General features: G+C 34.0%; 1 protein-coding gene across 5 annotated transcripts in view; it reads left to right on the top strand.

Annotated features, from left to right (window-relative positions):
* The window catches only part of LOC129806822 (rap1 GTPase-activating protein 1), a 177,511-nt gene that overhangs the window by 100,621 nt on the left and 61,464 nt on the right, over positions 1-15,426 (top strand). For 4 of the 5 annotated variants that reach the window (XM_055855601.1, XM_055855602.1, XM_055855603.1 and 1 more), the window contains one exon: positions 5,553-5,763. In XM_055855601.1, coding sequence (XP_055711576.1) covers positions 5,553-5,763 — 211 coding nt within the window. Of the gene's footprint in view, positions 1-5,304; positions 5,477-5,552; positions 5,764-15,426 lie in introns of those variants that run through there. The other variant, XM_055855605.1, reaches the window with a different exon arrangement.

Genomic DNA, 15,426 nt, shown 5'->3' with positions numbered 1-15,426 from the left:
TGAGAAACCTGCCGACTAGAGGGTACTTTACCTTATGTGATTTTAAATTGGAAATCATTTCTCCTAAAATCTTTATTAAATATAGGAAATATGTCGCTGCGCTCCTAGAGGAAATTTGGAAAATTTATGATGTTCTGAGGTAAAGAACTATAGAAAAATATTAACCTAAATCTCCTAAATTGATATTTAATTCAGCAATTTTTATCTATGGATTTTTTTTAATTCTTTTTAAAACGCATTTCGACTTGTCAGAATAACAGTCGGATAAGCCCATTTTTTGAAAATTTTTTTTTTCACTTTTCGGGTACTTGTTGACACCCTCTACCTTCCCTTTGAAGATTCTACCGGAAAGTTAATTATTCCCAAAGTTATATTATTATTATTATTATTTATTTCAATCAATACCAATAGGGTCCGCCCCTCTTACATGGTTTGAAGAAGAAAGAAATTTAGGGAAAAAAAATGACAGAAAAAAAGAAAAAAAAGGAAAAAGAAAAACTAATTTAGCCTGATCCAGTCTGGTAGAATCTAGCGATGCCGATCAAAGATGATCTGGCATGCAAAGGAAGGGAGTTGAACAAGACAACCCCGTCGACAAAAATAGTTCGCGATAGCTGGTTAGAGTGAGCTCTCGGCACCAAGAGTCCCCGAACCCTGGCAGAGGCCCCAGGAATCAGAAGTGAGGTCAAGTAGCGCGGACGACCCGATGAAATCAAACGAAACAGAAAAGAAACCGCTCTCTGACGGAGGAGTGATGGGAGATCACAACCCACCAGAATGTTGCGGTGCCTAGAAATATGATCCCGAGGGCCGAGACCACAAACGTATCTGATGCAGTTGTTAAAGGTCACCGCTAGACGCCTTAGTGTTTCGCAGTCAGCTGCGAAAATGAGTTCAGCACCGTAAGTAATCACTGGGATGAGAAGAGATCTGACGAGGAGTAGACGAGTGTTAAACGGCGTGATTTCACGGAAGCGTCGGAGTGTGCGAAGAGTGCCATAAATCCTCTGATTAATGTGAGAGACATGATCAGACCATGTAAAAGAGGAGTTAAAAACGACGCCTAGATTGCGTGCCCGATCAACAAATGGGATGGGTTGCCCATAGATAGTGAGAGGAACTGAAGGAGCAGCTAAGGGCTTCTTAGAAATTAAAAGAGCCTGAGACTTTTTGGGATTGAGAGCTAAGCCATTTAAAGAAGCCCAATTTCCGATACAAAGGAGATTGCTGTTCACATGAGCTGATACAGCCTGAAAGTCGGAAGGGTCCCCAGCAGCATAAATTTGCATATCATCAGCGTAAAGATGATACGAACATTGACGCAAAACTGAAGGCAGATCGTTTATAAACAGGGAAAATAAAAGTGGGCCAAGCAGAGAACCTTGTGCCACACCACAGCGAAGACCTGCAGGTTCCGAGAGCTTGTTACCGATCTTTACCCTTTGAGAGCGGCCTTCGAGGTAAGATTTAACTAAATGAACAGCAGTGGAGGAGAAATGGAAAAGATTATAAAGTTTGAAACAGAGCAACTCATGAGGGATGCTGTCGAAGGCCTTGGAAAAATCCAGAAGTACAAGCAAGACAAAATTGCGATTGTCAAGTGACAAAGCAATGTCATGCTGTACCCTGAGCAGAGCGCTAGTAGTACTGTGACCACTACGAAATCCTGATTGAAGGTCAACAAGCAGTCCCTCAGAGTTCAAGTAGGTAGTTAGTTGCTCGAGAAGCAAAGCCTCGAATACTTTGGATAGGACGGGAAGGAGGCTGATCGGCCTAAAATCAGAGGGGCCAGATGGGTTACTAACCTTAGGTATAGGAATAACTAATGCCGACTTCCACAGGGCAGGGAAAGAGGAAGAAGCGATTATAAAGTTAAAAGTTTCAGTCAGTACTGGCAGTATAACAGGAAGAATCAGTTTGATGAACGCTAAGGATACCTCATCATCCCCCTGAGCATCGGATTTAACACGCGAGACCGCAAAAATAACCTCATCGGCCGACACACTTCTAAAACTAAAGCCCTCCCAAGTACCATGAGGTAGAGGTGGGCAGCCTAAAGAAGTCGCCACAGACCCAGAACTGAAGAACTTATTCAGATCATCAGCAGTAGGGCCGGGCATGTCAGCCGAGCGTAGAGAAGGACGTAGACCAAGCTTTCTTATATTATTCCACAAGATATTAGAGGGAAGTGTGGTATCTAAGGAGCGCAAGTAATACGACTTTTTCGCACGTCGAATCATTGAGACGACACGGTTTCGAAGGGAGATGAAAGTTAAGCGATCCTCATGGTGACCACTCCGCTTCCATCTCTTGTAGGCAGCATTACGCCGTCTGAGTTTCTTTAAAATTGGTAAGGTCAGCCAAGGGGTAGTGACATCTTTAACGATCACTCGCTTCATAGGGACAATATCATTGAAAAGACTGTTAATTTTTTGGGTGAGAAGATCGACTCGATCAGATGCATTGGGGAGCAGGGAAACCTCAGACCACAACACTGACAATGCGGCTTCTTGTGCACGTTGCGGAAGGCAACTAGACAAGTCCGGGACCAGCCTCGTATCTTTTCTAGACCGCGGAAGACGAAAATTGTAAAAGGCATAGATTAGATCGTGGTCTGAGATTTGCGGACAGGTTTCTTGACCAAATCGTAGTAATTTGGATACATCGTCTACGGGAAGGATGATAATATCGAGTAGAGATTGAAGCCTAGTGGGATTAAGTGGGAGATAAGTTAAGGAACGGGATTCAAGTTCCGTCCGCAAGCTTTTGGATAGTGAAGAACAAGTAGCTAGGTTAATATTAAAATCGCCGAGAATGATGAAATCATCGTAGGAGGTGGCAAGATTAAGGAATCTCTCGACAGGATCGCAACTGGAGACAGGAGGAGGGAAATAGCAGCAAAAGACGACCAGATGAGTGTGGGGCAAATTAACTTTCACGCCAATGAATTCAAGAGATTCATCACAGTCCGAGCAACAGATAACTGCACTAAGGCTTTGGCGGATATAGATTCCCACCCCGCCACCGCGACGGCTATTCCTATCACGCCTGAAAAAACGGAAGCCCGGGATACTCACGGCCTCATCGGAATCAGTGGAGTCCAGCCAGGACTCGGAGACGCAAAGGATACTCGGAGAGACCTCCCGAACCAGCACTCGTAATTCATCAACATGTCGTCTCACACTACGAGCATTAATGTGAGCGACCATGAAAGAGTATTTCGCATTGCTGCAAATATTATTAAGGCTGAAGGCCTTAGGCGCGACAGCCCTAGACTCGGAGACACGTAGCGGTATATTATATAGCGGTTTCTAATGTTGAAAATCTCAGCATGCAAGTCAATATGTAAAATTTCAGCTTGAAATCGCTTTTTTGTAAAGTTGCCCATTTCCGATTTATTCATTTTATATTCTGAACCGCCGATTTAACAGCACTCCTAGCGGTAATTCAATGAAGCTGTTCGTTTTTCAAATACTTTACGAAATCGTTTAAAAACAGAAAATATCGAACACGTAATTAGGATATAAGTAAAGATCTAAATAAGAGATTTAAATGCTATACCTCAAAAGTTCTATCACATCATTCACCATTTCGAACACTCAGAATATAAATCGAACAACTCGATTTTTTTTACAAAAAATCATTTTGTTCACTTTTTGGATACTTCTTTATACCATCTACCTTCCCTGTGAATATTATACTTGAAAGATAATTATTTTAAAAGTTATAGAGATTTTGAAACTCAAAAATCCTATACTCTGCATGTAAAATCTCAGTTTCAAATCGATCTTCTGTAAAATTTACCTACTACGCGTTATTCGTTTCTTATTTTGAGTGGTCCATTTACTCGTTCACAACCGATTTGAACAATTTTATAAATTACTCAATCGCCAAAAATTGCTTATAAAATACAATTCATTTTCGGAAAAATTACTTGTCAGCTTAAAACCGGTTCGTAACGGATTTGACATAATTAATTATAAATTCATTTATATTCTAAAGTCCAGATTTTTGAGTGTTAACATCGTTCTTTTGCGAATAAAACAGCAATCTTAAAAAAATTATATTTAAGGAATAACACAATTTTAAATTTTTCATCATCAAATAAAGTATTTTTCTGTTTGTGTTTTTTTTTTTTAAATAACTTCTTATTAGTATAGTACTTCAAATATTAGAAAATAAAAAAATAACGTAATTTCGACAAATTAAATTTTTCAGAAATTGGGTATTTGCAGTTAGGAATTTAGTTTTTTTTATTTATTTATTTATTTTTATTTATGAGAATAAATGCTCTTGAGAATATAATCCTCTTGAAATAATTGAAAAACGAATAGACGATTGAAAATTGAGTAAGCGTCCACCTCTGTCTTAACGTTCTTTATCAACAAAAACTAATCTGCTAATCAATTTTTTAGTCAATTTTGTTTATATTTTTTATAAAACTTTGAATGCGGGGTAATGTGATCAACTTCTTTTCGATACTATCGATTGTCGATTCTGAAAATTTTGAAGTGAAAGTTGCATTTTTTGAAGTTAGGGTGAAAGGAACACCTATTGACAATTTAAGAAATCGTGTCAGGACCTATTGACACCCTACTCTGTACCATTTGGACTACGTAATTTGTACACTTATTCTTACCAAAAAAAGGGGATTAATGAAAAAATGCCATATTTACGTTTTATTAGATACATTAAATAAATTTCAAGATTTTGACAAAAGTGTCAATAGAGGTTCCCTGTCGAAGAGGTGTTCATTCGACCCTAATATAAATATTTATCAACAGTCATATTCTTAACAGTGCATAATTCACTAAATCTAACAGATACCGAATTATCGATACGATCGATTCGATAGTATCAAGAAGTTATCATTACACCGCATGTCATTGAACTGTTTATTAACAAGCCCCTGAAAGAATAAACGAACTTTCCATTTAGGGGAACTCTATTGAAAAAAGCTAAATATTATTCAATATTCTTTAATCTGAAATACTCTATAAGAATTTTATTTATAAATGCTGAAATGAAGTCACTGACGGTAAAGTAAATTAATTCCCATTGAAGCTACTAAATTTAGCACCAAGAACTTTACTTTGAAGGAGAAGGAGTTCTACCCAAAACCCTTGTCAAGTTTAATACCTTACCCTGTCCCTTAAAAAATTGCCAGCGAGATCATTTTCTCGAGAGATCAATTTTAATCCCTGAGATAAGGTGAGATGGGTTAAATATTCCGGAATGACCAGTTTTTGTGGGGTTCTCTTTTCTAAAGTAACAAAAGCAAAGGCACAAAATTGATGAGATTAGAGATGATTTTGCCATGAAAGTGCAGTAAGATGATTTAGTGCGACACGAATACAACCATCTCGTGACAATTTCCAACAAAATCGTTTTGTGGTGAAATACAGTTTTTCAATTTTCCAACCCATTTCCATCAAATTCTATTTCAAAAACAATTTATACCTTGTTAGAGCAACAGGTTGTGATGGAAAACCACAAAATGTGATTCTTTTGCATAAATTGGTTCTATCTAATGCAATTTTTCACTTCAACAGACGTCAACACATGGCAGGATGTGCAACGAGTTCAAATTCAACACCAAATGTCTCCTCTGCCATCAGCACGAGTCACGCAACCATAAAATCTCCTGGACAGAATCCTGAACGTCTCTATGGTGCCACTCAAGATCTCTTTGAAATTCTCGAACGTGTACAAAATTCCCGCCTCGATGATCAACGGTGTGTCCTTCCACCTTACTTCTCCCAGGTGAGTCTTTAATATCTTTATCAAAAAAAAACACAAAAATTAAATAGAAAATATGGGCGGGATATCAACAAGTTATCACTCTCTACTTTTCATTGGTATTTCTTTATTTATTATTTTTCTTGAATTGAACAAATCACCCCCTTTATCATGCCAAATGGTATATTTTGATTTTTTCTCATATTGATTTCTTGACCCGCATCCGAATGTAAACATGTTTATCTAACGAAATATCTCTTGAGAAAGATTCTTTGTGGCGTTTGTTTGAAGATTTCTTCAATTCATGATTAATAACACTTGAAAGAACCGAAGGAATTGACAGAAAAGGATTCCTATTTGATGGAATTTTTCTTTTTCAAGGCAGATTGTTGATTTCCTATAAAGCTATTTTACAAGTTAAAGATTAAAGGTTTACGCACATTTGCAATTATTCTAACTATTTAAGAGAGTAATGTCAATTTTTAGTACATGCTTGTACTAAAGTATTTGACACATCAGTATTGAATAAAATCAAAGTTAGTCGATAAACGTATAAAAGAAATGTGATATTTTTAGAGCATTAAAGTGTCCTAATGAGATTTTTGTCCATACAACAAATTGAAAGTTGGAATATATTTACGTTTTTTTTTAACCATTTTCTACGGAAAATTTAAATTTTTCTAATGAATTTTATTAATGCCTGTACAAAATATTTAGTGTTGCGTAGGAGATAATTTTTAGAACATGTTTGAAGAATATAAAATATTTGGGCAAAGACGAATTATCAAAAGTATTAAAATTTCCAGACAATTTAATAATTATTTTAGTACATTTGTGTACTAATTTTTTAACTCTGCTTTTTGGGAGATACTGTCCCAATTTTAAATGTAATTTTCAACAGTAGAAAAATATGTTTGAAAAAATGTCTATTATTTGTCTGAAAAAACATTCTCTGAAAAATAATATTGGTACACACATATGCAAAATGTTTAGTAAATGCGTATTTTAAGAGTAAATCTTCAATTTTCTAAACAACAACTCATTTTAAGTGACAAAAGTTATTAAATTTATTTTATTACAATAAATAATTTCTAGAAGCATGTACTAAATTTTACCTTTGCCTTTTTTTAACTCAATATTTTCTTTTAAAATAATTTTTAATATTAAGAAAATTAAATGCTCACAACTGGCCATTAGTTAGAAAAGAATTGTTAGGATTTTTAAAATGTGTTATTTTGATTCAGAGTTGTACTAATTTTTTTTTCTGGATAATTTAGGGGATAATCTCCTATTTTTAAGGTTAATTTAAACTGTCAAAAATTATGTGTAGAATTGTGTCAACTATTTCTCTCAGCAAAATTGCAAAATTCTCCGACAAATAATATTGGTACAGGTCTGTACTAAATGTAAATGCGTTTTTATAGCAGGCAAAATTTGACTATTTTTTTCAATTCACTTTTGAAAGGTAATACTCAATAGTAGTTAATAAATTTATTTATAAACAATATTCATTTAATAGAAGCCTGTACTAAATTTTACCTTTGTCTTTTTGAGTTCCATATTTTCTTTTAAATTCATTCCAAACAGTGAAAAAGTGAAATAAATTCGGGAAATATGAGTTTTTGGAAGTTGTGTGAAGAAGGCATGACCATCAGTCAGAGAAAAAATACAAAAATGTTCAAAATGTATTATTTTTAGTACAGATTTGTACTAAATCTGAATTCAGGGTATTTTGGGAGATAGTTTTCCTTGTTTTAAAATGTCATTTTCAACAGTAAAAAATTATGTACAGTAAAGTGTTAACCTTGTTGTCCAATGATTCTCTCAGCAAAAATTGTAAAATTCTCTGACAAATAATATTGGCACATGCCTGTGCTAAATGCTTAGTAAATGAGTATTTTAGAAGGAATCATCCACTTTTTTAATGCATTTTAAACAATAAAGATATAAAGTGTAGTCAATGAATACAAAATGGTAACTGAAGATTTTTAGTACATGTCTGTACTAAATTTTACTCTTCCTTATTTCGGGTTTCTTATCGTTTTATATTCATTTATTACTGTTAAAAAAGTAGTAAAGTGAAAAATGTGAGTTTTTAGAACTTGTAAGAAGAATACAACGTTATTAGTTAAAGAAAAAAAATTGAAAGTTTCAAAATTTGTTTATTTAATTTTTTTAGGAACATAAACTAAGAATTTTTTTGCCCTCCTCCACTCACAGGTTCTCAGCTCTAAGAGCTGATTTCGGACCGTGACACTGCCAAAAGAATTCTTTTATAGAACCAATAACATAAAAAATAATATTTGTGATTTATTTGCTGCTCCATAACTTGAATCATTGCAATTTTCCCAGAGGCATTTTTTCTTTTATTGCATTTTTTCTAAACGAAATTAATAATATTTGACTAGGAAAAAAAATGTTTTATCAACGGATATCAATATCTTCTGGGATTTTCAATATAAATTCATCATTCTACGTCGAACAATCTTCTTTCAGAGATTGTGTATTGCATGTTCTCTTCAAAGAAGGCTCCCAAGGAGAAATTTTTATATGAGTTCTCAGAAGTTCTGCTTTCACAAATTGATTTGCTCTTCTAGAACATTCCCAATTGCATTGAATCTGGGTAGATGTTTTATGGTAGAATGAGCTTTATTAAATCGAAAACTTCTTCCTTCTGTGAGAAAGGCAGAAAAAATGGTTTAATCAAAAACTGTTTCGTGCTAAAATTAGCGCCACAATTGTGAATAGCTCATAAATTTTATGATTGATGATGCATTTCCCAAAATAAAAATCCATCAATCGTCCCGATAATGTCCCTCTCTTCTCTTGATCAAACCACATATTCCACGCCTTTTGTCCATTATCCCTCTGACCTATTTTTCCCGGGGACGGAAATGCATTCTAATGCTCTTGCTCTTGATGAATAACTTAATTTCGCATCATGGGATTATCCTGAGCAGTCCTCTCTGTTTACTTTTCATTTCGACAAATAATCTCTGGTACTGCACTATTTGATGATCATGTATCAATTCACTGGTATTAGAGGATTCGATGGCGTGGAATTTAGCGCTTGAGTGCAGAATGCCAGTGAATTGATGTGAGTGAATATTCGATTTAGAACTCCACTGAAATAAAAAAAAATATAGAGACAGCTGCATTTTTTTTCTCACCCAAATCCCTGGGTTTGTTTCTAGTGCGAATTGCCACCGCACGTGAGAGGGAAAAAGTTAGACCAGGAATTTTCCCCGGGACGGTGCGAGGGGTGCTCATCTTAAGGGGTTTCCTGGGTGAGAGGGATGGTACATTGAGCAATTGTCAATTGATGATTGAGTAATAATTGTCTCCAATGCACCATAAAAATGCCTTCTGTTCAGATATGAGCCCCGGAAAAAGGTCCCCTAACTCTATTTGCCAGTTCTTTTAATCTTCCTTCCATGCTCAATTATGTTTGGCTTCCTCGTTCTGGGTGCTTCGGTGTCTGTCTCCTAAATTAGGATGACGAATGACACGTGCCATATTTGATCTTCCTCACTCCTGATATACTTTATCAACCGACACGACACTATCTCCAATCGATGGGCTCAAATTTATTTATTGTGATCTTATCGCTTTTTTCTTCAAAAATTTACAGGAAAATTTATTATTTAACTCACGATCACGAACCATATGTCCTTTTCGGTTTTTTTTATGGGGATTGGGAATTTTTTTTTGTGATAGACCAAATGGACAACATTGGAATTTGTGTTGAGCAATCTGTTATAATTTTTAAAAATCGGTTTTGCTTGACTTCGTGAAATAAGGAAAGGTGGATGAAACACTGATGAAGCATGGATGAAACATAAACTTTCACAAGCATTGACGCGGTATAACACTTTAGCCAAGACATACTACCTCAACAACGAGTTGGGAAGCTTTTAGATCGAATGTATAACAGATAGAGACTCTACCGAGAATTATGGAAACAAAGGAAATGATAAACTTGCATTACTTCAGGCTAATAAAGGTCTTCTTGGCTATTGTAGTACTTAGAAATTATAAAATAAAAAGACAAAGTTATTATTATTATTATTATTATTAGTTTTATAATTTTTATTCGCTTTTTAAAATGTTTTTACAACAATTCTCTTGTCTTTTTTTTTGATACATTATCACCGTAATATCTTACATTTTTCGATCAAAGCACTGTCTGTGGATAGAAGTTTTCCTTCTTTCTGGAAATCACCCATATGAAATTCAATAGCAAGTTAATGCGGGAATTCGGTTTTCATTTTTGCTTTTCACTTCATCTACTCAGGCAACGTTTCGATCCTATATGGGATCTCTTTATTAGGGCTTAATTACAATTTACAAATATTTTGTTTTATACAATTCTTCATAGACTTTTCCTAAACTTAAAGAGTTCTCAAAGAATAAAGCATGTAGATGATAAATTTTCTCCAATGGCTCTCAAATGTTAACCACATGAAAAAGAAATATTTATATTTTCGAAAAGATAATTTTATTGAGATTTTCAATCATTTTGTTCTTTTTTGTCCAATGATTTCCTCGCCGAATTCTCGCATCTTTTTCTTAATTCCCTAAGGACTTGACAAACCCGTCTCCACGGTCTTAGAGGGCTTTTTCCATTTTCTTTCGAATTCCGACAAGTTCTCAGATGTCTGACTCTTCTTTCTGAGATTTCTCTTCAAAATTCTCCAGTATTTCTCAACCTTCCGGAGTGCGGGACGGGTTAAACATCTTTCCCGTAGTCTTGAAATCCTTTGAGGAGATGATCGTTGAGTTTACGTGATCTTGTTTTAGCACTTTGACGGTGTTTGTTGGCTCGAAGGGGAACAGCCTGAGCTTTGTGGGATATCAAATCATTCCTCTTCTTAATTTTACGGACCAAGTTTCAACGTATTCCCAATTTTTTGCCAACATCACGCGTAGAAGTTCAAGCACATTCTCTAACATCCTTTTGTCCTGAGTCCCAGGTTTTCGGCCACTTCCTCCTGTCTTCTGAGCAACAGTCGAGATTAAATATTTTTTGAGATTAAATATTGTCAACTTTTTATCTTTGCATTTTCTCCAACTTTTTTTTTGTAATTACTCAGTCAAAAATCAATATTTTTTAACAAAGAATTTCTCCAAAAGTTTTGCGACTGTCTTCTTCTTCTTCATGTCAAGCATTGGGGATTTTTTTTCATTTTCAAATCATTTTTTTTTTAAATTTATTATGAAATTTCTATATTTTGAATGAAAATTTATTTTATGAAATGAGTTTTACATTTTTATAAATGTTTTTCATTACAGATTATTTTAAAAATTATTTCAAAAGGAAATATTGCTTTTAAAACTGCGAGTCTTTTAGAGGCGACATAAAGTGCAAGAAGATATCTCAGAACTAAAAAAAAAACTAAAGGCAATAAGCAAAAAGTAATTACTATAGTAGTTTAGAAAATTTCTTTAAACATAATAAAATAATAAAACGAAAAGTAGTAGAAAATTATCCAAGAAAGTGTTCCTTAGGTGTTTAGTCTCATAACTTCCAAGAAACAATTTTTTGAAAAGTTTTATACCACTTCCTTTCATAAAAGTATGAAAATTTTTGCTTACTTTTAGATTTTTAAGATTTTTATTATCTCAAAGTTCTGTTTTGTGGTTGCGTCTGTCGCCATCTTACCATTGTCGGCCTCACCAGGCAAACGACAGTAATTTTGGATTAGTAGGCCGTATATGCCAACTCAGACACTCGAATGCAGATCAATCTATGTGATTATACAATGATTATATATCTATAAAATTATTAGTATTATTTGGCCGTGTAAAGAAACGGAAGACAGTCACAGAAGGAAAACACATATGTGATGAAGTGACAACGGGCTCTGCAAGAGTCTTCTAGAAGTTGCTTAATTTTGGAAGCTGAAATAATCATAAAATATTCTAAATGGGCTTGGAAAGTGCTCTTAAGTGTTTGATTTAATTAAAATTAATTTAGAAAAATTGCAAGGATGTAAGCCACGTTTTTTTTTTCAAAAATTGACGAATTTCTCTATTTTTCTATCAGTCTCTTAATATAAGAAGCTGTAATGAACAGAAAATCCTTGAAATAAGCCTGAAAAGTATTCCCAAGTGCTTTGTTTAATGTTTTTGTATATAAAAAAGAAATGTAGAGAAGATTTAAACCACACTATTTTTGTCAAAAATTGACTAATTTCTCTATTTTTCTACAAGGCTACTAATATAAGAAGTTGAAATGAACAAAAAATATTTTAAATAAGCTTGGGACGTGTTTGCAAGTGTTTAGTATTTTTTGAACAAAAAGGAAATGATGGAAAGATTTAAGCCACGCCTTTTTTTTAAAGTCACTAATTACCAGAAGTTGCTAGATATGGGAATGTGAATTGAATACAAAATACAATAGACTCTCACTCAAACGGCTCTTTTTCAATCGGGCACAAAATTTTGTTGGCAATTTTCATGTTTAATTATGAGGCAAATTTGCTCAAATTCGCTGTAGTTCTTCCTATATTATCGTGATTCTTTATAATTGAGCGCTTTTTGTGGAATTTACAAAGGCTTTGCCGCCCAAATCTATCGATAAACCGGATGACATTTTGCCCCAAATGCCCAATTGAGAGAGAGTCTACTGTATTCTAATTACGATTCCAATGATTCGTTTCTTTTTTTTGTTAAAATTTTTAGCATTTTTTTAAGAAGTTGTAATTCTTATTGCAAGAATTGCTATTAATAGTCAGTTATGTTACGTCAGTTATGTCAGTTATGTTAGTTTTATTCAAATTATTTTCATTTGAAATTGATTTTTTATTTTTCCAAGAAGTTAATATTTTGAAATGAAGAATATAGTGACGTCATGCGTTGATAAACAAAAAAGCCTTTAATTTACGTTATGGTCCTCATACTAAAAAAATGTGTTTTTGCATAAAGTCTCCCAAGAGTATTTAATAGATTTTTTCTGTATTTTTTCCTTCATTTCACACTCAATTATCGCGGAAATTAATGGAAAAAATTTCACTGCAAATTGTTCCAGCAAATTATTGTTTACATATTGGTGTTCTGCAGATGAGAAAATAAAAAAAAATGCAAACAAATCGATTTAATGAAATAATAAATCGCTGAGTGAGGAAATTAATTGAAAAATTTGTAATACAGATGCTTCAATTTTCTCGATGACTTTTCCTGCGTTTTTTTTTTCTGCAACGCAACGCAAATAAATAAAAATTTTGATGCATGAAATCGAAAATGCAATTGATGGTGGTGGAAAAAAGGCGGAAAAATTCATCAAATGGGTTACAAGGTGTGTTTTGTGGGCAATTTTCTGCATGAAGAATCATCTAATGAGTGGCGTAGATTGATTGGGAGAAATTTAATTCGCCAATAAAGTCAATTGGTGTGTGGTACTAGGCTTATATGGCATTTTTAATAGCTGCTTGTATTTTTAATTTGGTTGATTGCTGAGAAAATAGTGAATTGAAGGAGTCCGGAGGGAGGTGATATAAGCACCATGTTAATGTGTCACACCTCAAGTTTACCTTGAATTTCTGACGTTCAAAAAAGCATACACACATGTTTCATATATAATTTGCTCCTCAGTTAATGAAACCATTCTTTTTTTTTCCTAACTGCTTGGTGGAGTCGGTATGACTCAAAATGCTAAAGCCATTGGCACTGAGGGAGGAAAATGAATATATAAAATATCCGATTTTATGACTGCAGATGTCTGAGGTTGGGGGGCAACATGGGAAACATTAGAAATAACTTTTTGCCAAGAGAGGTGGGAAATTACTCGAGGTTTTATTGACTATTTTGTGGAGTATTTGCGATGGGTTAATGCTTCGAGGTACATTTGAAATTAGAAGGATCAAATCCTGGACGATAGACCGATATACTCAATCTAAATTATATTAATTAAAATGTCTCAGACAGTGTGGAGCATTACGTTCTCCAGACACATAATGATTTTTAATGTAAAATGACGCACTTTTTCTTTCCTTTTAACCTTTAAGTGGCTTCTATGAAAAAAAAACTTTAAGGTCGGGATATTAGTTAATACTACATCTGTTTATTAACCAACATATTTTATATAGAGTCTAATAGAAACATAACAAGATACTTTGCAATTTTGTTGAAACCGACGAATTTTGTTAGAAAGTCGTTGCAGATACTTTATGAACACTACTACTTCAATTTGACTAAACCTGTTTTATATCAAATAAAATTTTAAAAAAATGTTTGAGGGGATAGAAAGAAAAATACTTTCTATGTCAAATTAAGGGGGGTCACCGAAGACCAGAATTCGATATCCCTTACCGTTCTGCCTCTACATGGTATTTCGGCACATATTTGTTCCAAAAATTAGCTCGTCCACGGACACCAAAATTTTTGGCATAAACTTGTTCATTTTACGAGACTCAGAAAGATACTCAATATTAGTAACGAATTTGTTCCAATACTTAGTTCATCCACAGACACCGAAAATTTTTGGAATAAATTTGTACCTTCTAGGAGAAACAAAAAGATACTCAATATTAGTAACGAATTTGTTCCAAAAATTAGTTCGTCTTAGTATATTATAAAATCGTATCCCTTCTCTCACTCAGTCATCCGCCACCAACGAAGCGAGGAAGACCCCAAATCTATGGAAATTTTCGTGCTACATGGTTTCACTTTTTTAATTCGAGATTCCCTTACCCTCCTGGGCTGCCAGCACTCTCATATGATTTCGTGATGCACGCGTACGTATAAAACACTCTTAAATTGATTTTTATTTGATGTTTCTTATGAACTTTCGCCGCCGAAATCCATCTCGACTGAAGTATAGACCTTAACTGTAAGACGAAATTTTTTACACGATATTGTTTCCAACAATGGGAATAACATGTCTGTCTATATTCCGTTCCAACTTTTAGGAACAAATTTGTGTCTTCTAGGAGTGACAAAAAGATTCCCCATATGAGTAACAATTTCGTTCCAAAAATTACCTCGTCAACGGTTACCGAAAGGTTTTGGAACAAATATGTTACAGATGTAGAAATAATATTGTAACAAAAAAATCTACCAATTTGTTCCTGACAGTCGGAACAAACAGCCGAATGCAACAAATTCTATTCCAACATTCAGAAGCAAATTTGTATAAAACGATATCAACTCAAATTTGTAGACATTCCACTGTATCAAAACGATTCCAAAAGAAATCTCTAACAGAATTGTAACTATATTTTGTAACAAAACTGTAAAGAAAAATTATTGGAACAAACAAATATCTTCTATACCTTCTATATATACAAAGTGATTCCAAAAAAAATTTGTTCCAAAGAAAACTTATTCCAATATTTTGGTCAGTGTCCAAAAATTTTTACCGTGTGAATGAAATAATCACCGAATACTCAGTGATTTTAGTCCTTTAAGGACCAGTCGGTTACTGGTGACCTAGTGGCCCTTACAGAAGTTAAAGAAATAAAAACCAGAAAACGGGTAGCTGAGCCATGAACTATTTAAACCTAAAAAATCTTTATTCCAGCATTTTATTGTAAAATTTTATATCTCTCACAAAGATATAATCTATATATGATAAACAGAAGATTAATACAGTACAATTGAAAATAAAATCATTCACGGTAGTTAAGATAAAAGACTTTTATGGTGTGCACATTCGCCTAACCTGAAAGACATTAGCATATAATTTCT

This window comes from Phlebotomus papatasi, chromosome 3 (assembly GCF_024763615.1).
Source record: "Phlebotomus papatasi isolate M1 chromosome 3, Ppap_2.1, whole genome shotgun sequence".
Lineage (NCBI taxonomy): Eukaryota > Metazoa > Arthropoda > Insecta > Diptera > Psychodidae > Phlebotomus > Phlebotomus papatasi.
Note: the sequence above shows the minus strand (reverse complement) of the source record. Positions and strands in the feature narration are given on the sequence as shown.